Raw genomic sequence first — 26,132 nt, 5'->3', positions numbered from 1 at the left:
ACTAACCGCGACAGTAATTTACTACAAGGGATATAAAAAGTCTACACACACGTTCAAATGTAATTTTTTTGTGACACAGAAATAACAGAAAATTATTTCAAAACACTAGTGAGGATCAAGCGGTACGGAAGATGAATGAATGAATATTTCAAAACCACCTAGTTGCCTAGAACCCATAGAACTCAAGTTGACTTTTTATCTTTGCGATTAGAAATAAAAATAAACAACGTGGTTGCACGAGTGTACATACCCTATTGTGAATAGGAAGTGGCTGTGTTCAGAATTGGTGGTGGTAGGTCGGGGTCATAGTTGTCAATACACTTTCAGAATTCTATTGAACGGGACAAGCAAACATACACACATAAAATGATGACACTCGCAAAGAGCTATGAGTAGGTAGGTCACATCCCACGTTCAAACGTTCGCATTGTTGTGGTTCGGACGGAGAGACGAATGGATAGATAGATAGCTGTCTATCTGTCTATCCATTCGTCTCTCAGATTGATAAATAGCTGTAAAGCAGAATCTCCCCATATTTTCAAATGAATAAAGAAGAAATCGACTGACATGGGTTGCCCATTTCAACACACTGTGATTATATGGTATGATTTCGAAGCTACCACTGCCACCTACAGTTTACTTGAGAGCACCACATATTTTTCGGCATTATTTACAACGATATCTCTTTTTTCCTAAAGAGGGCAGTATAGGACAACAAAACAGTTGAGACTTCCAAATAACAATATCACGAAGTAGAAACTAACGAGATGGCCGTACTCGCAGTTTATTTTGATTTTGTGCTCACGTAAACTAGCTTCAGTTGTCAATATTAATATATACGTATTTATCAGTGAGTACATGAGCAGGGTAAAATGTCTAGCAGGGCTTTGCGGAGGCTGAAAGGCAAACAGCGAGCTCAGGAGGCGGTTGTCGTCGAGGAGCTAACTTTGGCAGATAGCAACGATGAGCTGGCTGAGAGCGAAGAGGAGCAGCTGGACACGATCAATATCAGTCCAGCGTCACGCCGGAATCGCAGTAATCGAAAGTCACAGAAAAGCAAGGGTCGTAAAGATATCTGCGCCATTTTTGAAATGGTATGTCTACATTATAGTTCATCTATATGTCTACTGGCTGGGACTGCACGTCTGCTGTGTGAGCTAAAGCTGTTATTAGCCTATAGCTAGTGCCTGTTGATAAACTAAACGTAGTCACACTTTACTTTGAATAACAACAGGTCTGCAAGAAACATCTATTATTAAGTAAAGTATTTCCATTCCACAGTAAGACAACTAACCAATTATTAGCCAGAATAGAGCATTCGAGTCGTGTCAGAAAACGCCCAGGACAGGTGTTAGATATATTTGAACTACAAATTACAAATTTTCCCCTTTTATTGTGGGCCAGCCAATCATTTCCCCGGTTAGCAAACAGATCCATTACTGATTGCATCATTCAATGCACGAGAAGAGGTGAGAGTTTGAGGCAGGACAGTTCATGGCTGCTCACAACGTCCAGAACTTCCAACAGACTTCCTGCCAGAGAAGATCATTGCCTTCTAGAGCAACCACAATACTGTACTCAGTCGAGTGTTGAACTTCTTATAAACCACACACACACACACACACAGACACATACACTAAACTCAAGGGAGTAATCAAGGGGACCTGTTTTGAAAACGTGGATAGCATGAGGATGGCTGCTGGTGATGGAACTGTGCAAAATTCCAGAAGAACGCTTTACTTCAAAGAGCAAAACTTGTAGTTTGTAGTTCAAATGCAAAAACCTTCTTGTGTGACACCAGTCCTAGCACTATTCTGACACAACAAGATTGTTGACTCATTTTGTTGAGTATTTTTAAGGGCTTTCATTCCAATAATTTTCTAGATAAGTGATACAGAAAAACTTTCCGCTGATGAAGACTCAGAGAAATTCAATGGAAACAAGACAAGTGACATGGGAAACAATGACAGCAAAGTAAATGGCGGTCAAGAGTCAAATGAGGTAATTATCCAAATATAATCGCTGGCATATAATCTTTATTTGATTAGTTATTCTGGTGTTTGTTTATTTGCATATTTGCCGTTTCTTATTTCCAGCCTTTGTCTACTGTTAAGAAAAAGAAGAAGAAAAAGAGGACAAAGGTTAAATCTGAAATTCCACAGGTGAACCAAAACTTTTTTTAAAACTTTTTTTTGCATGTCTTATGCATCTCACCTTGACTTCTATCTGATGTCAGAAAGGACAAACACCAGATGACAACATTGATTTATTGCTGGAAAACCTGGACCAGTCCAACGGTTTGACTGTGCAAAATGATTGCGGCGGCTGTGACAGAAAACCTGTGTTACATGTGGAGCACAGGTGAGGAAACAGCATCTCTTCGATAAAGACAGCCCATTTTTGATAAAGACATTGGAATATTTGAGTTAAAAATATAATTTAAAATAACACATTTTCCTATATTGATGGTGTAATTGAACAAATACATTTAAGTTGTTAATGGCACTGCATCTGTAATCTTGTTATGAACAGAATAAAGAAATATGACAGGCTGTCCTCTGACTTGCGTCCTGATTTGGCAACTAATTGTTCCTCCATGCATATTTTTGTTTTCTCCAGGAATTTGAACCCAGAGACGGAGCTAAAGAAATATTTTGGGAGTCGAGCTGTTTTGGGGGATCAGAGGTAAACATGAATTAGTGGAGATTTGGTGAGCTGTGTGTCAGTTACTTTTACGTCATACCCTGTCATCATCTTGGCATTTTTTTTCCAGACCACGTCAACGCAATAGACAGTTTCATCGGAACACGTGGATGACGAGCCCCAAGGAAAGTTGGCCCAGATTCAGCCGCCCAGGTTCGGCTTGCTTTTATCGTATTCATCTGTTTAAATAATGTGTCTCTGGCTATTACAATGACCGCCTTGTATTTCTGTCACGGAAAGTTGCAAAAGTCAAACTGGTTATTTGATATTGCTTCACCTGAAAGCATTTGATTATTCTTACTCTTTGGTAATTACTAATACAAAGCGTGCAAATGAGCTTTTTCACAGCACTGTACATCTGTATTAACATAAGAGGATGTCTGTTCAGGAATCTCAATGACCTTACTTGAGTCAAAAGATGGTGTTCAGTACTTCACCTTTGAGCACAGCCGCGACTACCAGCAAGTACAGTTCAAGTTCCTGGATGCTGTCGAGTCCATGGATCCAAACAACATTGTGGTAAAAGCGCATTACTCAGTTGTGCACATGAGTGAATAATGCAATTGCACGGCCAAAACTTAGGGTGTCCTGTGGAATATTTGACTTATTTTTACATGACGGAATCATTCCTCAGACAGTTCATTTAAAACAATTGAACATTATTTATATTGTGTAAGGTCCAAATTAGTCTTATGGGTTTACTGCGAAGTACGGTATTACTCTAATCATACAATTATTTGATGTTAAGTGATATTATTTCCACCGTAGCTGTTTTAAGGCACACTGTAATTCCACTAATGTGATTCCACTCTCACAACTAACTATCTTCCCCAAACACATGATGTAACTTGAATGTGTGTTGAATATCGATAGTCAGAGCGGTGATTAAAAGTCAACTCACACATTCTAACATTTATGTACAGTATATATTTTGTTGATGTCTTTTCTTAGGCTCTGCTACAGCTGAATCCCTACCACATTGATTCTTTGCTACAACTTTCTGATGTCTGTCGAATACAAGAGGATCAGGAGATGGCCCGGGATCTTATTGGTGAGGATGTTTAACCCATAGAAACAAAGAAGGAAGAAAGGCCCTTAGCCTTACTTTAGTCCCCACAGTGCCTCTGCCTTGTCAGTCGATGTTCCACGTCAGTGCTTTCTGCTCGCTTGTTTCACTATATAATAAAAAGTACTGGTACGTAATCATGTTACACTAAAATAACAGCATCCGAATAATTTGATTAGGCAACTTTAATAAAGCCGGTATCTCACAGATCAATGAATTCTTGCAATGGTGTGTGACCTTTTAGGCCGGATGATGCAGAAAACCAGGGAGCCGCGTCTCATTAGTGGCGTTTAGCACCTCTAAATGATGCTTAGAGACAACGTGCAAATACTTGGAATGTTTTTTGGGTTTTTTTTTTTTGTGTGTGTGTAAAGTCCCTAAGCTGGCTGTTGAGTTTCAAAAATATAACTTTTTTGATGAAAAATGCCATAATGTACAATCATGGGTTTAAAAAATGTGCTGCAAAATTATGGTGATCAGTAATAAGTAATAACTCAATTGTAGAAGCAATAGTTTATATTGGTGATGTAAAATTGATTGCTGTAAATATTTATATTTAAATGACCCAAAGTTTATACCCGGCTAATGGCTATGGTGAGCATTTTTCAAAACCAAATTCAATGATCAAACCACATGAATACATCAACATAATATGAAAATGTGTGTACAAATTATGTATTTAAATGATTTTTTTAAACGTTATTTTATTCCAGAGAGGGCTCTGTACAGCTTTGAGTGTGCGTTTCATCCTCTATTTAGTCTGACCTCAGGGACCTGCAGGCTGGATTATCTCAGACCAGAAAACAGGTTGGATGGACTTTACTTTTTTCAATTTATATATTTTGTGTGTGCATGATTTTGTCTTGACAGAAGCATTTACTTATTTTTAAACCCTTCTTGAATAACATGTGACTAATTTAAAAACAGAGAAGTTGAGTGATAAAATAATTTTCTTTCAGGGCATTTTATCTCGCTCTTTTCAAACACATGATGTTCCTTGAGAAGAGAGGATGTCCCCGGACAGCTTTGGAGTACTGCAAATTGATCCTGAGGTAAGAGAAGAAGGGCACAATTAAATCGTTTGTCATTTCAATTATGTGGAATGACTTATCACACGATGTGTTATAAGGTCAAAGACAAGTGACTGTCTGTTTTTTGCCAAATCACTAAGAAATTGTGAAATTGTTTTCATTCTATTTGGCATCGCAAACCTAAAATGGTATACAGTGGACTCTTGCATATTTGTGAATCAGCATTAGCAATTTCACCTACTCGCAGACTTTTTTTGAAAACAATTTGTGATATTTGGTAATGTGGCAAAAAAGGTCAGAAAATATTATTTTATTTATTTAATTGCACGAAATTGCTGTCTACAGCAGGGCCGGTTTACAGCCAGTGCCATACGTGGTTGAAATGCGTGTTCAATGAATAGAAAGTATTAGCTGTCAGAGACATGCCGGGAACTTTAGAAATGAATTGGCAATATCGATTCTAATGCCTCCATATTGAAACGTATATTCTAAAGAGGCCGGGAACGATATATTCTCATTTCAAATCTCATTTTTGGAGCACACCCCTAGTCTACAGTATGTATGATATTTAATGTATTGTCGCATGCCATATTCGGTGTACGGTGGCACGTTAGTTTCTGGTTGGCATGTAAACGCATAGTGACAACATAGGAAATGTGTGTTAAAACCCCCAACCAAGTTGAGCATATTGGCACATCCCAGTGTTGGTAAGAGGGACTATCTCCTTGTCTTGGGTTGCAACTTGGGATGCAATTTTGACCTTCAAGAATTAACTGCAGTCATGATAGTTTCGCGAAATTAAGACAAAACAAATCAAAATCTGTGGAATTAGTCACAGCTCATCATAACATTGCTAAACTATCTGCGACCTCCGCTTTGTGTTGTCACTGCATAGATCCAGTGGTTTTGGGTCACACCAGGTACTAACTAATCCAGCACAAAGAGTTAAGTCACTCTGACCCAACATATGAAGCAGCATCGTTTCCCACCAGCACAGCCCGTGGCAAAAGCGTAGATACCTTCAATTTAACGCCTGTGCTTTGCTGTGTGATCAAATTTTCATTGTTTCTCATCGGACTGCACCGCAACAGGAATTCATTACCATCATCGTCATCATCAGAATTGTTAATGTAAACATGTGCGTGCTCAGCTATAAACTGTGCAACAGTTTATAAGCATCTGAAATGCTGTTAAAGTGTTTTAGGATCAGAGTTAGTGGTATATTTATGATTTCATGGTTCGATTTATAGTTTTGGCTATTCATATGAGCAGTGATAATCATTTTGAGGAGGGCTCCAACCAGTTGGTTTCGGTCCCTATTCCACACAAATAGCGGGGGTCCACTGTAGTTTGACACACACTGACATCGGTATGCTTAATCTTATGCCGTATTTATCCATACAATTTTGTCAACTTGATGTAATTATATAAATTGCTTGAAATTTTGAGGACTTTGCGTGATGTCAAATTTCTGAAGACTCAATGGCTTATTTTTTCCTCCCCTTTCCTCACTCATACTTAGTTTGGACCCAGACTCTGACCCACTTTGCATGCTCCTGGTCATTGATTTCCTGATGCTACGTTCCAGAGAGTACGACGCTCTCCTTCAGCTTTATGAGGACTGGGAGGTAAATTGTGCTTCACATTCCACATTTTCCTTATACATTTGATTTTACTTGGTCAACTATTCAGTGCTTAAACATAATTTTTTGTCTGTGTCTCAGGAGCACAGAAATCTGTCCCAGCTGCCGAACTTTGCATTCTCCACCGCCCTCTGCTATTTCCATCTCAGTCAGGATGACGAAATCAAGCCTGAAGAAAGAGATCAAGCAAGACACAAAGCTGACCAAATGCTAGAGGATGCGCTCATCATGTTTCCTGCAGGTAAGAAATCCTATGCTGCCGAGGCAGCGGAAAAGGGATGGACCTAGCGCTGAATTTTTAAAAACTGCAGTATCGATTAGCTCCACCCTTCATGGTTCTGTGAATGGTCTTGGAGAAACTACTCAAATGTATTTTCAATTGATTTAGGCAACATGAACATTATGAATGAGTGAGGTTTTTAACTAACGTATACTCATGCAGTATTAACTGGTGTCCTTTACAATGGATTCGCTCTGTTGCTACGACCGACGTTACACTCTTTCGTCATGACTCCCCAATTTCAACGCAGTATAACATTTACACTAATTTTTAACTAGTTTGGTTGTTCTTGGTACCACTGGTTATGCCTGGCAACTGTAGATGGACGGAGGGATGATGTCGCTGCTCAATTCACATTTTCAAAAGTGCAGTCAATCAATATCAGGGAGAAACATAAGCACGCTTAACAAACATACAAAAATAGAACATGTACATCTCACCGCACAAAATTACTTTTATAATGTTTAACAGTATAATAGTAACTTGTACAAAAAATAAATAAAATAAAAAATAAATAGCACTATGGTGTTCTTAATAAATAAGTAACCTCTCCAATTTACACCAATTCACAAGCGCCCCTCCACCCATCTCCACAACCTCGATATTAGAAAGAGACTTGCATAAATACAGAATTTGTATGCCAGGAATGCAAAGAAACAACAAAGTCATGGTGTTGCAAAAGATGATCGAAATCAACTCTCGAGGGCATGTCAATGTTAAAGATTTGAATGTGTTTCTACAGTCTTAATGCCTTTACTGGATCTATGCACTGTGCAGCCAGATGCTACGGTCACCTCACATGCGTTCTTTGGCCCAAGCAGTCAGATTGGGTAATATAAACTTCTTTGCCCAGTTATCTCTTCTTCCTCAACTCTTCATGTCACCCTTCTCCCCTTTGTGACACAACATTTGCTCTCTATAGACAGCTGCCAGCCTTGGCCCAACTGACCGCTCTGTATGTGGGGAGGATGCACGGCCTTTGGAGGGAAGCAGCAGTTATGCTTTGGTTGGAAGAGAATGTCAAGGAGGTGCTGCGTCGAATTGATGCAAAGGACCCGCTGGTGGAGGACTGCCAGAACAAGTGAGACCTTAACTGGGCAGCTCAGATGACAGAAGTTTACGTTCGTGACAAACTGAAGTAATCCGTGTGAAGCTTTCTCAGATGACATGTTGAATGTTTTCAATCCCAGCACAGCGGACGGGACCAAGGAAGTGAGGAAATTGGCCCAAACCTTCTCTAAATTAGTCTTATACACACACAGTACTGGGCAAAACTCCTCTATTTTCCAATATCCTTTTTATTTCACCATGCTGTGTGTATTTTTGTGCTTGTGCTACTGCTACTGGGTATGACGTAGTTTCATTTCAAATGCTTCATCCACCACCTAACGGGTGAATTGCATTGACTAGTTATGGAAATGCACCGACAGAAATGCTCAGATCACATTTGTTCTGACCGCAACATTTGGGCTCCATTTCATTTGTTATGTTCACAATTCCATAATGATCATAAAAACTGGAAAGTTGAGCGCACACCTCCAACAAAAATGAACATTGACTTAAAAAAAAAGTTCATAGCATTTGGGGTTATTTGTTCATTTGCTGACTACTTCCTGGTTGATGGATGATGGGGGACTGAGGGGAGGTGCCTGTCTGATTCTGGTGATTAGACAGTTCCAAATAAATTGACTCAATGATGAGAAAACAAATACTGAATAATGCACCCTTATGAAGATTGGGACTAAAAAGTATTTGAGCATCTTGTTTGTACGTCATGCATCCATCCTCGACAAATTTTTGAGTATCCATTTGCGTAAACCTGCTGTGTCCAATCAGTTCAGGTTTTACAAATCAAATTCTGAAAAAAAGCTCCTAAAAACAAATGAAATGGTGGTTTAAAACGTACACAGCACTGCATCACTTACGATTTGTTTGTATTCATCATCATACAGTATCTGTCGCTTATCTAATCATATTGTCAATCTGCCCCAAACAATGTGTCGCGTTTGGTCCTAATGCAAAGTGTCCCACGCTCTCATTTGTTACCGTGGTCGTTAAAAATCTTGAATTAATTTTAAGCACCTAATTTGTCTTCATTAGACAGCGGTGAATTGTTTCAAATAAATTACAATTGAGAATGTTAAAAACCGTGATGCATGAAGTAACTCTCCCTGAGTAACCATTCCACTCTAATTCTGTAAACAGTACATGTGACCCTGGATTAGATAACAAATTTTTAATTGGAAATGATTTGAAACTTCAGCAAATCGTTACCAGCGTCCTGGAGAATCTTGTTTGAACTCAGGAGGTTCTAGTCTCCAGTACTAACAAGTATGAACAGTAGTTTCAATGAATTCACCTCACCGTAATGGTCATGCCAATTTCCTGTCACCACTGTGATGTAGGAGAAAGCAGAGATATCAGAGTGCTCCACGGAACATCCATCGCCACGTTCTGCTGTCTGAGGTCAAAGAAGCCATGTCCAGTCTGCCTCTGGTAAAAAGCACACCTGTTCACTCAAAATGTATGTTTTTTAAATTGGGACGATATTAATTTGCATTTTCAATTTTATCAATTTGTTCTGGAGAAATCAGTCAATTACTACTTTTAAAATGACAACATGAAACTCATTGCATCATACCCTCTCAAACTCTGCCGTACCATATTAATCACAAGTACATTCAAAAAACAAAAATATTCAGTAGCCAAACAATATGTGTGTTATTAGAATGTAATTTACATATTCAACATGAAATTGTGCCATCTTGTCCAATATTGAGTGAACAAGCATGTGCTTGTTTTGAGGATGCATTGATAGTCTGTCCAAGGGGCAAAACACGGAACACACACGGAACATCAGTCCTTAACGTTTAACGTGAGAATTCAATTGGCCTTTCTTCAATATTGGATGACAATGAGACCTGTCACTGCAGGAGACACATCTTTAACTCATCTCTCTGCTTCACACTCTCAGGAGGTGACGACTCAGGCCATGATGGGATTTGACCCCCTCCCGCCAATGGAATCAGTGATCTCCTACACCAGACCAGCAAGGTAATATGGGACATTCCTCCGCTGCCTTTGTTGGTGTTGCGACCAGCGCAAGCCCTGCTTTCTTTTTGCTAAACTGCTTTGTTTGTCTGCGTACATGTAGGCAGCGTGTTGGAGCAACCAATGAGAGCACACTGTCGCTGTTTTTCCGTTCCTTATTGCCAAACTTCAACCTTCAGGTAAATCCATCACAGAGTTGGGATTCCAATTTACAAATGCACAGGAATGCACACTCAGTGGTCACGACATCAGGCACGGGTCAGAACTGCATCATATTGAAAGGTGGTTCTATTATTGTGCTTTCCTAATTGCACATGCTGGTGATGTGTATTTTGGCTGGAGGTTGCTGTGCCACGGTAGATCTTGCCCGGATGGATAGTTGGCGCTATTTCATAAAACGAAAGCAACAAGACGGACCTCCTTGAAAATTTTGGATTTTCATTTCTTCTCTTAGCGTTTTTGCTCTCAGTTGTATGGTGACTGTAGAAACGCTTCTCCCAGCTGTTCTTTGGCCAACTCGGGCCTCCTCGCCTTGTTTTCACGGAAACTCTGTCTCGTCTTCTTGACTTGGCGAAGCTCGTTCTCACGCTTCCTCCACCTGCAAACTGTGGATTTGTTTCTCTTAAATTCTCTTGCGGCTGCTCGATTACCATGTTCCTCTCCCAAACTAATCCCTCGAAGTTTGAACTGTGCTTTATAGGCGTGTCTTTTCACATGGGCCATTTTCCCGCATCCCAAGTTGTTTTGCCCTATGCACATAATGGAATTATATCCGCATACTGGTGGGCGTGCCTTTAGCATCCTTTTTCATGCCCACCCTTCCCTTTTAATGTCCGCGTGCCATTCTGTTACGTCCGCCTTTCCTCAAAACAGCGTGTCTGCATAACTCATGGAAGTCACACTGCAACATTCATAGATTTTGGAACTCGGAAGATAGATTAGGCACCCCGCATTCTTCGGTGCACTGTCCAGAAAATTTAAGACGTCTAAGTGCGCCCTATACTTGTGAAAATATGGTACTAATTTGAACATTTTTCTCTAGTCTGCACCAAAAAGAATTTGGAGCAGAACTGTGATGTGACGGTCTGAATTGGGAATAACATTTCCCGGCTGCACATGACGTTCCTCATGAGGAGTAAATTAGGGAAATTAAAGGAGGCATATGACAAATATTTTCCTCTCAAGCCCAAACAACAATCAAGATTTATTGCCGAAGAGTGTTTTTGCCGAATTTAAGGGAAATTTTGATATTTGTGTTAAATATACCCCTGTGAGCAATTACCATGCAACCTCCTTGTTCTCCTTATTTAAGCAGAATAATTGACCGCAGTTGTTTGCCATCAGACATCAACACCATTTCATGTAGTACCCTAAACCACTGAACGGTGTGACTATTTTCGTATCGCACTTGCGAAAGTATGCCACGCATTTGTCTCTTATAATGTCTCTCTCATCCGAGTATTGGAAGAGTGAGGCCACTTTCTTTAGATTTGCTTAAGTCCCGTCCATTCATCCGTCTGTCCTTTTTCTGCTCATCCGGGGTCAGAAGTTTAAGCAGGGAAGCCCAGACTTCCACAGCCATTTCATCCAGCTCCTTCGGGGGCATCCCGAGGCACATCCAGGCCAACTGGTGCGTCCTGCCTTTTTCCCAGGCTCTCTTGCTTGATCATAAGGGAGGCGCCCAGGAAGCATCCTGATGTGATGCCCGAGCCACCTCATGTGACTCCTCTCTTGGAGGAGGTGGAGCAGTGGTCCATCTCTGAGCCCCTCACACTATCTCTCAGGGAGAGCCTGGAGACCTTACGGAGAAAGCACATTCTCGCTGCGTGTATCCACATTATTTTCCTCCCGTGGCCATAGGTGAGGGTGGAAATGTAGATCGACCGGTACATCAAGAGCTTCGCCTTTTGGCTCAGTTCCTTCTGCAGCACGGCCGACAGATACAGAGTCCGCATCGCTCCAGACACTGTACTGATCCTCCTGTCAGACTCCTACTAAGTTTGCAAACAACAATTATTTTAATCACCGATAAATGAGATGGGTGGGGTGGATTTTTCCAAAGTAAAAGCAGATGTCTGCAAACTCTTATTTGGGAAAAAAGACTACTTCCATGGCGGACTACAGAATATTTACTGTTGGTAGGCTGAAATTCACAGGATTTGGACAGTTTTAAATGAAACGAGGTACTAACCTAAACAATTCATGATTAGCATTATGGTTGATTTTTTTTTTTTGACCATGGATTAGCTGTCAATTGTTGCATCTCTAGTATGTTTTATGAATTAAGTATAGAGTGCTATTTTCCTTCACGGTACAATTTTTGGGGGTGTCGTGTAATGGATTATGGCATTTTCATTCATTTTAATGGGGAAAAGTGATTTGAGACACCAGAGTTTTAAGTTTCAAGCCTGGCCACTGAACGAATTAAACGGCTTTTTAAAAGGGCCACTCTTTTTGACAATGTGCTGAGATTTTAGGTATCGGCTACTCCTTCACAGAATCAGCTGTGTATGCTTCATATTATAATCAGAATGACCTAAAGCTTTAATCTAGACAGCCATCTGAAATTGATTCAGATTTGTTTCTCATTGCGGTAATTATTAGCCGACAGTCTCACAAAAAAGTCAGATTGTTTCACCGATATCTTCAACTTTGCTTGTCAAGGGTGGACCAAGGCAGGAGGAGGGTGACATGGAGGTGGCTCGAGCCGGACAAGAGCTAAACCAGGAAGTGAATCGCCTCATGGTGGCAATGAGGGACATGCTGGCAAACATCAGGTTTCAAGAGCCGCCACGAGAGGACCATCCTTTTAGAGATGAGGAAGAGTGGGACTGAGCGGGAACAAATTTGAAACTGAGATAAATATGAACAAAATATCTGTGATGACATTAAATTACTGGCAAATGAGATCCTTCAAAAAGAGGTTCCTCTGTTTTTTTTTTCGGCTTGAACATCCATTCAAATTTGATTACAGGTAAGTATCAACCTTACTCCTAAACTTCTTGTTTTGTTATGATTTATTCACGTTTTGGATAATCTCTTCATAACCCTTGACTGAAGGTGTTATGCCATGATCGCGCATTTTGGGCTGGATTGCGTTGTCTTCAACCGTATGTTTTTTATTTTATTTTACGGCGCCTGGGTTTGCTCACTTTCTGTCGCAGTGTACTCCCCTTTCTGGACTTCTGACATCCCCGCCGCCTGTAAACTGGGTACGAGTGTGTAAGCAGCAAAGAGGCATCATTGATTGAATTCTGAGGCTGGCTGGAAATGTTCCTGACACTTGCGAATGTCATTGAAATTCATGAGAAAAATAGTGCACACTTTAAATATGAAAGTACCTTTGGTAGCGGATGTGTCGTTAGACTGTCGAAATGTGCACATCCTACGTTTTGAAGGAACCTTTATTTTTTGGTATGAAATAAATCCACTAAAAGTAATTAATGTGGTTATTACTGAATTTATGTTTGGATGTCCATCAGTAAGGGGGATAAATCAGCAATGCGCGTCCTTCTACCACATGTCGGGCGAGTCACTTTTATAACAGAAATTTTAACGATGACACACCGTAGAAGCAAAGACAATCAAATGATTATCAACGATTGCACCATTAAAATGATTGTATTAGTGAGAGCCCTGTACTTTCTAAAAAGTCCCCCCCCCCCCTTTTTTTTTTTAATCCCTTCAAATGCCATGCATCAGCACCATGTTGGAAGCGGTATCGCAGTTGGTGGTGGAAAAAAAAAGCCAGCTGATGCCAGTACAGTATTGTCGCCCCATGATTAAGGCCAAAATGTTAATCACGATTATTTTGCTCAGCATTTTAATTCATCTGTATTTTTACTGCCTGACTTCTCAACAAATAATATGGACACTCTTTTCGACGAGACTTCATAATCAGTGGATTATTATTTTAAAATATATCTTTCGGATTTTCCCTTCACAAGTCACCACAGCGAATCAGCTGCCTCCATCTAACCCTGTTTTGTGGATCCTCTTCTCTCACATCAGCTACCTTCATGTCCTCTTTCACTACATCCATAAACCTCCTCTTTGGTCTTCCTCTCGTCCTCATGCCTGGCAGCTCAAGACTCGGCATCCTTCTCCTAATATATTCACTCTCTCTCCTCTGGGCATGTCCAAACCATCTCAGTTTGGCCTCTCTGACTTTCTCTCCAAAACCTCTAACATGAGTTGTCCCTCTGATGTACTCATTCCTGATCTTATCCAAGCTGGTCACTCCCAAAAAGAACCTCAATATCTTCATCGCTGCTACCTCCAGCTCTGCCTCCTGTCTTTTCTTCAGTGGCACTGTCTCCAGTCCGAACAGCATTCCTGGTCTCGGCCCAGTTTTAAACACCTCTCCCATCATCTAATCTGAAACTCTTCTATCGCACATCACACCTGACACAAGCCGTTATTTAATGAAATGTCAATAGCCCTTAATCCTAAACAAGTCCACAAAACAGATGTTGATTACTTTCAAAGGCTCACCATCTCCAATTATTGCTGAACTTTCTTCTCTCAATATGTCCCTCATCAGTCCACCGAGTGACTTTCGGCTCCCACTGCACACTTGTTAATTTAAATGCCATAACCAGGTGTTGGCCCCTTGGTTGTGGGTTGACTAGTGGTTGAGTAACTTCAGTAACTATTTCACTCGCAATTGACATGAAGGAGCATCAGTAACGGGAATGACCGTCAAATGTATATTTATTTTATTTTAAAGGGAGTGGGTGGAGAAAAAGGCGGGTCACAGTGCAGAGGTCGTTGGTTCAATCCCGGCCTTCCTGTATGGAGTTTGCATGTTCTCCATGTGCCTGTGTGGGTCAAAGTGAGGATAAAGCGGTTCGGAAAATGGATGGGTGGAGAAAAGTCTTTTGAATCATGTCGCATAGTGGCACCACTAAAATAATTTCTTGAAAATGCAATAATGCCTGAAAATGTAAAAAATAAAATAAAATGCACTTAACTCAATCAAAAATGTAATAAAACCCATTAATTGACAGTTGATACACCTGTTGTGTTGGAAGTCCAGTTGATGCCATTAGAGTGGACATGAAGATAGATTCTACTCTATTTTTGTGTCAAATGATGAGTCCGCAGTGTAGGCTTATATCCGTCCGAATAGACAGTCACAGGGCCTTGGTCTTCTGTAAAATATCAAAGACAAACTGTATTATAAACTTCTGCATGATTCGCTTTGTGTGCAATTTCCTTTGGTTAAATGCTCCACTTCCTTTTATGATTTGTTTATGCTTGAAGTTCGTGAGCTAATGAAGAGCTGACTGTGTGCTTGATTTTTAAATGATATCTTTGTTCTCTGTTGACCTGGAGCTATAAGTGAAGTATTTGAGGACTGTTCATGTAGTCTAAATACAGCTTTGGAAAAATATCAGAATCTGTCCCCAGAAGCAATTGTACGAGGAGAAACAGCGACTGACTGTTTCAGCCCTGATGATGCCACCATTGTTGAACGCCCTTGTTGTTATGAATCCAAAGGACACTAAATTGACACACTTACATTGGCTGCAACTATCACATTTGTTTTCTGGGGTGAGACTAAGATGATTTTCTCCATTGAATTTTCCACACAGTTGACCAACATTTCGAGCCGCTGTTAATATCATAATTGGCATATAAAAAGAAATGAAGCTGTCAATGTTAAAATTGGTTTCTTGTGTCAGGCCATTTTCCAAATGTGACACAAAGACCTGATCTTAACAGTGAGAGGGGGAAAAGCACACTTCCCCTTTGTTTACATGCTTATAGTTTCAAGGCTTTTCTGGAAAAGAGTGATAAATGACTTTTTTCCCCTCAGACTAAGCATTTTTTTTACATAAGCATTTTTAATTAGAATGGATTTCGAGGTCAAACAATCCAAGCGCAACCCCATCTATTGTTTCACATCCATCATACGTTTTCCTGCAAATGTCACATGTTGACAATATATTGCCGTGCCTTGATTATTTTCTCCAGCACAAACACAAATTTGAAACTTCGTATCCTACTTCTAAATTGTAATGATTGATGTTGTGCTTTTGCAAAAAGAAAGCAAACATAACTAAAATGTGGCCCTTGATGGAAACAAGTGTTCTTGTAGGACAGATTTTTTTACTCCACGTTTTATTTGTTTATTTTGCTTTGGCTTATCAACAGAAAATTTTGATCCCAGTGCTGTATGGTCTTTGAGAAATATTCTTCAATTTGTTAAATGCTACTCCTGGTAGAGGTTTACTGTCAAATTAAACATCAAACAAAGAGGAATACTGTAAACATTTTGAATTTAAAACGGCCAACTTAAAGTTTACCAGCTCAACACATAGGAAACACCATTGACTGGTTAACAAATAGCATTGCAGTTGCTGACACAGACTGTCATGCTTTCAGCAATGGGTGTTTGAACACAAATGGAGGACCAACACATGTCGTCAGCTAATATAACAATACTCACAGGCATATATTCTTTACTCTCTGTAAAGGATGCTTGATATTATTTTGGCTTACTGCAGTTTGACCGATTGCAAACAACCCTTCAAAAAAGAAGCCTCTAGCTGTTTTAACCTAACACTGCCACTTACTTGAAGTTTACTGTCAAACGAAACATAAAAAAAGAGAATTACACCTGTTGTATTTGAAAGAACCACATAATGGGTAAATTTGCAACCTTCATGCTAACACCACACACCAGATAACAAATACCGGTAGTGTCAGTGTTACTGTGTTATAACCCTTTCAGCAATGGATATAGAGCACACGGTGGAGCAACACATGTTGAGAGATGATATAACAAACTCACAAGCATACATACTTTATCCATTGTGAAGAATAACCAATATCACAACCGCTACACATTTCAATTGTGAAAAAATTTCCTGTGTGTCTGGTTGTCCGTATTGTACTGCCCCCAGTTGGCATGTGCAAGTACACCCACGCCCATTGAAGCAAAAATGTGTTTAAAAAAAACTAATAATAAACTATTATTATTTACATTCCATCGAATTATAGCATGACTGTATGCTTTCAAAAAGTGCAAAATTTGGCTGTAGAGTTCTATGTTTGGTTTTTGGGAGAGGCTGGAAAGGATGATTGGCATTTCCATTCATTTCAATTGGGGAAGATGATTTGTGACTTGCACCAAAGTACTTGAGCTATGTTACCAATTAGGAATTTTGAGAAATTGATTCATGGAGGTTTGCTTCAACATTTTCTTTCATGCACTCATCCTCCGAGTAACATCAGCGTACAAGGAGGAGTCTAGTGAAGTCTCACATGGTGTGCTGGGCCTGCATCTCTCCTCTCGCCAAGTATTCTATCATATAACTCACGTCACGTCGGTCACAGCGGCTTCTTTGCTTTCTGCAAAGAAGCTCTCTTGTTAGGCGGGACAGTCGCCTTCAGCGTGCCCAAGGCACAAAACATGATTTGGAAAAAGTACATGTTCTGGATTTTGGTGTTTTTCATCTTGAATGCATAAACAAGCCGAGGAGACTCACTTTTCTCGTGGATTGCTACTGGTACGTCCAATGCATTTTATTTTCCTACACCAGATCTTCATATTGAGGGAAAAAAAGATATATGTGGTATATATTCTTGTGTTGCGCAAGTGTGACTCAGTAAGCCTCTTTTCAAATATAATTTTCATTACCACTCAAATCTAACTCGATAATGTTCCCACAGTGTGAGATTACCACACTTCAAATTTGACTCTAAAAATTATATTTTACCAGCAATTAAATGTGACTTGAAGAACAAATATAAAAATAACACTCTCCCAGTGTTATTTTATCTCAAGTTGGCCCCCCAAAATAGAATGAAGTAGAATATGAATATTTTGCGCTGTTTGACCAAATAAATTACTCTGTGATTTTACACCAGTCAACTTTTACTCGAAAGGCGTCACCTTTTTCCAGTGACGAATTTAATTCTGAAGACAATTCTTCGAGGGAATCTTTACAATCAAATTTATTTCTAGTTGTGCTACACATATTCTGTTCCTTCATTCTTGAATTCTTTTGCGGCCACTTTAATTTTGACTTGAGAGGTGACAGAACAATCTTAGCACTGATCAAATATGGTACATCTTGTCTTGCTAATCAAGTTTGACACAAAATATTGACAATTATTTTACACCGGTAAAGCTTTCGAGCGATATTTGCTATAGATCAACTAGAACTCTTCTATTCCACTCAACTCTGCTCACATCTTAACCTTGGCCAACATCCAGAAAGTGATTATGATGAAATTGTTGCCCAAGTGTACTTGATGTTTGTTTGTTATGGATTTAAACAACACTTTAAAAGAACACACACAGAATAGTTAGCTGAAAGAGAATAGATCTTTTTCTATTGCTTGTTCGTCTTTCATGTATTTGTATTGTTACAATAGTGCATGTTTGTGCTATCTAAATCATTTAGAATGAAAAACCTTCTCTTGCCATACAGTTTTAAAACTGCCGGGTCAAACCCGGGGTCAAAAATTGGACAAACTGTTACTTGGTCAATTTTATTACGTTTTTTGTTGTTGTTTTGTCTTGTGAACTGGTCCAGTTTTCAAACCAAAATCTGTTTGTTTGTTTTTTTTACCCAGCCGTTTCAAGGGTGTAACATGTATGTTTGTGCTAAATTCCACCCCAGAGGGGGAAAAAAATTGTAACCTGACTGTAACCCGAGAAAAATTTGACTCTAAATGTAAAATCAAACAGAATCACCATCAGAACATCAGAAAGACACATTTAACCTTATTGAGAAGGGTGAGGGGACAAGTATCAGGGATTGCGCTACACAATTGTAAGTGCTAGGAATGTGTAAGATATTTTCCATGGTGTAGTTTGTGATCAAATTGACACAGGTAGAAATTGAATGTTTGTGGTGAGAAATAAATGCCAGTTAGTGAGTTCCTTTGCCTTTTGACTGTCCACAACTCAATGAAGTCTTGCAAGTGAAGTCACACTGATGGATTTCCGACTGGATCCCCAATAAATGAGTTATCTCCTTCAATTGATGGTGTTATAAATACTTGTTTTATTTTTGGACATCACTCAGAGGGTATCTGGAACCAATTTGATAACATCAGCTCCAGTTTGGGAAAGTAGTGTGTTTGCTGGTGGTTAGAGACGAGAGGGGTTTGGTCCAGCACTCATCCAAAGAGAGACCTTTTATAATATTCGACAAATTCTTCTTTATGTCGCTTTATAGTTCGATAGGATGTGACGGCACCTCATGGATTAAGAAAAAATTTCCTTAGGTGTCATTTTCTGTTGAGCGAGAGCAGAAAGACAGAATAAACAGCACCAAGAGAAATATTTTAAGTCAAACAACGGTAGAGGAGAAGAGGGCGATTGGAAAAATGAGCCCGGTCCAACTCTAGAAGGCCACCTATGTTTAAGAGCAACGGTAATCACCGGATGAAGGTGAGCGTAACACATTTCAGTTTTAATTTGATTCACAATGTGTGCGCATGAGCAAGTAAGTGCCTCAATATTAAGTGTTGTTAAAGTGTCATGGGCCAAACACAGAATTGTGACTTGTTTAGATCATGATATTTTGCACCGCTCAGCTAATAAGAGCGATTGACTCTAATGCAGCCTATTTTCCCTTTCAGGAGCAATGGACTTTTTCAACAATTCCCAGAACAACATCTCCATGCACCACTACTACCTGGGTGACTACCCGCAAGACAATGAGACCAACTCAACTGGGGCGGAACCCAACTCGATGGGCTGCTTCCAGCTGTGGATCCCACAGGAGCTCTTCCTGTCTCTGGGCCTTATCAGCCTAGTGGAGAACATCCTCGTTATGGTGGCTATCATCAAAAACCGAAATCTTCACTCACCAATGTACTACTTCATCTGCTGTCTGGCCGTATCAGACATGCTGGTGAGCGTCAGCAACGTGGTGGAGACCATCGTCATGCTTCTGCACGACCACGGCCTTCTGGACATGCAACCGGGCATGCTGCGCCACCTGGACAATGTGATCGATGTGATGATCTGCAGCTCGGTGGTGTCGTCGCTTTCCTTCCTGAACACCATCGCGGCGGACCGCTACATAACCATCTTTTACGCGTTGCGCTATCACAGCATCATGACGACGCAGCGCGCCGTGGGCATCATCGCCGCCGTGTGGCTGGCCAGCATCACCTCCAGCATCTTCTTCATCGTCTACCACACGGACAATGCCGTCATCGTGTGCCTGGTGACCTTCTTCTGCTCCAGCCTGGTCTTCAACGCCGTGCTCTACCTACACATGTTCCTGCTGGCGCACGTCCACTCGCGCAGCATCACCGTCAACTTCAGCAAGAAGCGTCGCCCGTCCACCAGCATGAAGGGCGCCATCACGCTCACCATCCTGCTCGGTGTATTCATCGTGTGCTGGGGACCCTTCTTCCTGCACCTCATTCTCATCCTTATCTGCCCTACCAGCCCCTTCTGCAACTGTTTTTTCCGGAACTTTAACCTCTTTCTCATCCTGATCATATGTAACTCTCTTATAGACCCGCTCATCTATGCCTACAGGAGCCAAGAGTTGCGCAAAACTCTTCAGGAGCTGCTCCTGTGCAGCTGGGTCTTTGATGTGTGATGCTTATCCTGCATGGAAGAAGGAAGAGAGACACCGCCGCCATTCCGCTGACTGGAACAGTTCAGTTCAGAATGGGAAAACCTGATCTCGCATGCGTTTCTGATGCAGACACGTATCTTATAAGCACTTACACTGCAAGAGTAAACTATTGACTTTTAAGTCAAAATATTGCTGCCTAAACACTAAACTTATTCTGTATTTAATCTTTTCTAGTCAAATCAATCAAAAACTGGCTGTTGTTTATGTAAAAAAATATTTGATTGTTGAAAGTATGTGCACATGGATGAAATCCTATATGAAAACATTCAAAATATGAGTGCATGGATGGAATCATCTGTCATGTTTGCAACTAACAATGCTGCAGAAGGCTGACCAGATATTGTGTGGCGTGGCCAACAACGCGACAGAACTGCCGCTACCTTAGCAATGACATGAATTGCAAACAAAAATGCTTGTCTAATAATTATAGCTTGTAGCTTACCATTCTTCCAATCGCAATGGGTTATGTCTCCACTCCATGTCCGGGCACAACATTTTCCAAATTGTGAGCATCTGGTTCATTCATGTATGGTCCAATAATATGATATTATATTACATATAATATATTTTATAAAACGTCGCTTTCCGAATCAATTTCTGACTGACGGCGTACCCTGACTGACTCTATCATTGTTTTAAGGTAACATCACACACGGATTTGTCGTTCACCAGGGTTTTAGTTTGAGGGATTTTTTTTTTTCCAGAGAATTTTGTTTTCATGCTGTATTTAATGTGTTGTGTCTAATTACTTTACTGGTGACATAAAAAAAATGTCTGAAATTGCTTCAGTTGGCCTTTAAGTCCGGTTATGTTGGAAAATAATACTATACTGTAAAGCCTGGCAGACGTTTATTGAATGCATACAATTTTTGCTTTATTGTATGGGTTGCGGCCAGCGTGGTGATCGAGTGGTTTGCATTTCTGCCCACAGTACAGAGGTCTAGGGTTCGAATCTGGGCTCCGGCCTTCCTGTGTGGACTTCACATGTTCTCCCCGTGCTTGCGTGGGTTTTCTCCCACCCTCCGAAAACCTGCATGCTATGTTAATTAAACACTCGAAATTGTCCACAGGCGTGATTGAGAGTATGAATGGTTGCCTGTCTGTATGTGCCCTGCGACTGGCTTGCAACCAGTTCAGGGTGTACCGCGCCGTCCGCCCGAAGACAACTGGCATGCTGCAGCCTATCCCAGCGGTCTTCGGCAGTATGTCAGGTACACTCTGAACTGGTTGCCAACCAATCACATTGCACACAATTTGGATTTACTCATTTGAATGACTTCATTGTCTCTCACTCAAAAACACTGGAAATCAACTTGCATCTTGTTTTTTTTTTTAAACAGACTATATAGGTAATAAAATGCTTGCATATACACCACTCTAAATTAAATGTCAGGTAGATTATGCATTTTCTAAAATCATTTCATTTTTAAATGGGGGAGAAAAAAAGCACAAATAAAAATTTTCCTTAAGGCTTTGAAATTTTCCCTCACTTATGTGGGTGACATTACACTAAACATGGACAATGAAATTAAAACTTGAAATAAAAATTAAAGCCAAAACACCCATAACATTTGAGAGCAGGGACAAATGCTTGATTTTTCATGATTTCGAAGCCTCATTTGAAATACTCGCTGATGTTGTTATCCTTCAATTTTGAAAGGGTTGTTAATGACACTCCTGGTGGTGTATTGCAGTTACAAGTCATGTTCATTTCTTCTTTACGGGGTCTTTAATGCACTGCTATGATTACTGGAAAGACACTTGCAAGTATATTTGCTCGTAAGAATTTTACTTGTATGTGTTGCATCAAGAAATAGCCTGAGACGTTTTCTCAGTGATTTTCTCTGAGCAGTGTAAGTCAATTTATTTATTTCCGGGCACTGTAACGTCAACCCGACACTACTAAGTGTGTAAAATCTGTGGTTATTATACAGTGTCATGGTAAATTCCAGAGAGCAAACCAAACATGTACTTAGACTTTATATTGATGTTAAGTAGTCTTGTGTAAAAGTAATTAATTAGCAGTTGTCACGTTGTTTCAAATAAAGACCCCACGTCATAAAAATTCCCCTGTGTGCATTTCCTCCTACTGTCTGAAAAGTTTAACACAAAAGCAAACAATTCATGTGAGTAAAATTATTTATTTTTTGGGTTTCTGATTTCATGTTCAAGGTACCGTCATAATTTTCATTCAAAATATTGTTTTGCATAAAATCGACAAGAAAAAAACCCAAACACATTGACACTTTCAAACATTATCTTTGAATCAAGTTAACCAGAAATAAGAAACATACACGTTTGAAGACAAACAAGACGAATGATAATTCAAAATGACAACAATATGTTTAGGTTTGTAATCAGCTTCAATGGAGATGATGGTATGGCATGCTGCATACCGCAAAAAAAAAGTTTGCGTATGCATGGTTACGATATGCAACATCAAAGAATGGCTGTTTTTTGTCTAGATGCCGATTGCCGGCTTTTGCAATTTCACTTCTTCAAATATTTTTACAGTTGTACAAGCACGTAGCTGCAAAGTGAGCCCCAGCTGCCATTGCTTGTCATTATTATCGTATGAAAATTGTTAATCGGGTCACTGCCTCATACCAAAATCTAAGGGCAGCAGGTAATCACACACTGAATTCTGCATCAACAGACTCTTTGATTGCTGTTGCTCGCGGCATGTCAAGAAAGGCTTGATTTAGTTTTAACCACAACTGCCCTTTTAACCAAAATAAGTTGCCTCATTCAACTCAACAATCACTCTTTCAAGAAGCACTTCCACTTCTGTCATGTGCTCTGTGTGTTATGTGTATTCTCATTTTTCAAAGCAACAGCTTTGTAATACAGCTCTGCATAGTCCTCAATATGCAGCCTGTGTTGCTGCCTGCAAAAAAAAGGAGACCTTTATAATGCCCGGACCTCCTTCGGGCATCTATGGAAAAATTGTGCTAAAAATATAATCACTGTCTGACAATGTTCAAGGACATTTCTTGCGCACATTTCTAGTACATTCATTTTAATTGTTTATTGTATGCAACCTGCTGCTTGTTTGTGTGCTCTGTCTTTGCAGGCCATGTGCCCTTTGTGTCCCGACTCCTGAACAGGATTGAAAACCCTCACCCATCAACAGGAGCACAATTCATTAGTTATTGCAGAACGCCGGAGTGGACCACTATCTCACAGCATGGATCATAGACTACCTCACAAATCGGCCGCAGTACGTAAGGTTGCACTGTTCTGGCTCCATTCCTGTTCATCCTCTACACCTCGGACTTCAGACACGCCACTCCAACCTGCCACCTTCAGAAGTTCTCCGATGACTCTGCGATTGTTGGCCTCATTACAGAGGGGGACGATCGGGAGTACAGGGGACTGACAAAGGACTTTGTGGACTGGTGCCAGCAGAATCTCCTCCAGATCAACCCTAGGAAAACTAAGGAGTTGGTTGTGGATTTCTGCAGGAAAAAGTCCTCACCAGCACCGATGAACATTCAGGGTATGGACATAAAGAGGGTGACCTCCTACAAGTACCTGGGTGTTATTCTGAACAACAAACTGGACTGGTCTACAAACACAGACACCCTGATTAGGAAAGGACGGAGCCGACTCTTCCTACTCAGGAAACTGAGGTATTTTGGGGTTCAGGGGTCGCTCCTTAAGACTTTCTATAACTCGGTGGTGGCCTCGGCCATCCATTATGGCATTGTCTGCTGGTCAGGCAGCATCTCAGCCCGGGACAGAAAGAGACTGGAGCGACTGGTCAGGAAGGCCAGTTCTGTCCTGGGTTGCTCCCTTGACACTCTGGAGGAGGTGGGCAACAGAAGGATGCTAACTAAGCTAAAAGCTATGATGGCCAGTCCCTCCCACCCCCTCCAGCCTGCCCTGACAGCACTTGGTAGCTCCTTCAGCCAGAGACTGTTACATCCGCGCTGCAAGAAGGAGAGATACCGATGCTCGTTCCTACCGACTGCTGTCAGGCTGCTGAATAAAAATAACTAAAATAATAATAATAATTAAATGATGTGAAAGACAATTGTAAATAGCACTGCGATTTATCCATTTTGTGTTTATATTGCACTTAATTGAACGGTGTTTGTTGTTTTTTTTCCCTCTTTCTTCTTTCTACCTACGTTCTTGCTACTGGAGACTGTAAATTTCCCCAGTGTGGGACTAATAAAGATTTCTTTTCTTATCTTATCTTATGAAACCGTAGTTGAACTAAAACATGGAACCATGTAGTCCTGATCGTGAGGCATTATTCTTTGGTTTTATTTTCACCACTAGAAATAGATAACATGTATTAGACATGCTTTTACTACTTGTCTGCACACAAACGTGTTCTCAACATGTATTTTTCTCACTGCAATGCAACGATATCTCTCCTTTCATCAGATAGTAACACCAGTGATGCATAACACAAATGTTGCGAAGTGAAATGATTTCAACTGAACCCATGATCAACTGGTGTTGCTGTGCTGGTTGTAAATAGCTGCATTGAAAGGAAGGGAATTTCCGGTGGATGTCAGAGAGGGTTTTTTTTCTGAGAAAAAAAAGGATTAGTTGAACTTTTGCTCAAATAACAATACGTCTTTAGCATTTAATTTTATTAATTAAAAATTATAGCAAAATGCGCAAATGATAATTTTACTGTAATTGGTATAGCAATGGCTTGAAGCACTTACTGTGACAATTTGGAGCACAAGGGTTGATGACCCAAATGCATGAAAGCAGGATGTACTCAAAAATAAAATTTCCAAAAGAAAAAAACAAGCAAGGTACAGTACTGTGATTATCAAAAACACTAAATTTCGCAGGTCGCACTGGAGCCTCTCCCAGCTGTCTTCGGGCAGTAGGCCGGGTACACCCTGAACTGGTTATCAGCCAATCGCAGGGCACACTTAGATGAACAACCATTCACGCTCACAGTTAGGGCCAATTTAGAGTGTTCCATTAACCTGCCCTGCATGTTTTTGGAATGTGGGAGGACACCGTAGTACCCGGAGAAAAAACCATGCAGGCACAGGTAGAACATGCAATCTACACAAGAAGGCCGGGGCCGGAATCAAACCCACGACTTCTGCACTGTGAGGCGGACGTGCTATCCAGTCGTCCACTGTCCCACCACATCAATTAGTATTTCGTCCAATAAAATCTAAATGTTTGTAAGGTAAGTGGAGGTCTGTTGCTTCCAGCACAGTTGATGATTTTTGTAATAATATACTCCCTACTGCTCACAGACAAGTGCCAATAAATCGAATACTCATCAGGCAAATTGATTTTCAAAAGGAAATTCAGTGGGGCATGTATTTCCTGTTGTTGATGAAATTATGTTTATATGTTTAGGTAATGATCCGGCTGCAGTGGAAGAGCAAAAATTTTTAGCCACTTTATACATTTACTCTGTTTTCCACAGAAATTACATTTGTGGTAATGTCCATCAGAAGTGCTTCCGATTACTTCCTGTTAAAAAAAGTCCCAAATCTAACCAAAACGAGTGGGTAACTAGTTATGGTTGAGCTAGTGCTGTGGAAGGCACGGGTGATCGGAACAATTTATTTTCAAAATAAAAGAAAGTTCCATTTAGCTGCAAGCATGGAAAATAGAGAGACGTTCTGTCTGTTGTTGATTAAAATTTTATTTGCAAATGTTGTTTAAAATTCAACTGTGTTCCACTGTACTCATATTATCATACAATAGTATTACATGCTTTTTAAAAATTAGATTGAAAACAGTAGC

General features: G+C 40.3%; 2 protein-coding genes across 3 annotated transcripts; both read left to right on the top strand.

Annotated features, from left to right (window-relative positions):
• Positions 1–728: 728 nt before the first annotated feature.
• tcf25 (transcription factor 25 (basic helix-loop-helix)) lies at positions 729–13,214 on the top strand. The gene is made up of 18 exons (XM_052063482.1): positions 729–1,094; positions 1,885–2,001; positions 2,097–2,162; positions 2,237–2,361; positions 2,620–2,685; positions 2,774–2,856; positions 3,092–3,222; positions 3,655–3,754; positions 4,483–4,576; positions 4,729–4,821; positions 6,323–6,428; positions 6,525–6,684; positions 7,466–7,553; positions 7,646–7,804; positions 9,129–9,219; positions 9,698–9,777; positions 9,878–9,953; positions 12,439–13,214. The coding sequence occupies exons 1-18, from the start codon at positions 873–875 to the stop codon at positions 12,607–12,609; spliced, it is 2,028 nt and encodes a 675-aa protein (XP_051919442.1). The 5' UTR covers positions 729–872; the 3' UTR covers positions 12,610–13,214.
• mc1r (melanocortin 1 receptor) lies at positions 9,714–21,940 on the top strand. Of its 2 annotated transcripts, XM_052063530.1 has the most exons (3): positions 9,714–9,777; positions 9,878–9,953; positions 19,378–21,940. In XM_052063530.1, exon 3 carries the CDS (start codon positions 19,383–19,385, stop codon positions 20,352–20,354), a length of 972 nt encoding a protein of 323 aa, XP_051919490.1. In that variant the 5' UTR covers positions 9,714–9,777; positions 9,878–9,953; positions 19,378–19,382; the 3' UTR covers positions 20,355–21,940. The 2 variants fall into 2 exon arrangements, with proteins under 2 accessions (XP_051919490.1, XP_051919489.1); XM_052063529.1 differs by lacking the exons at positions 9,714–9,777; positions 9,878–9,953 and adding an exon at positions 14,882–17,291.
• Positions 21,941–26,132: the final 4,192 nt, after the last annotated feature.

This window comes from Hippocampus zosterae, chromosome 4 (genome assembly GCF_025434085.1).
Source record: "Hippocampus zosterae strain Florida chromosome 4, ASM2543408v3, whole genome shotgun sequence".
NCBI lineage: Eukaryota > Metazoa > Chordata > Actinopteri > Syngnathiformes > Syngnathidae > Hippocampus > Hippocampus zosterae.
This window is presented reverse-complemented; position numbering and strand designations above follow the sequence as displayed.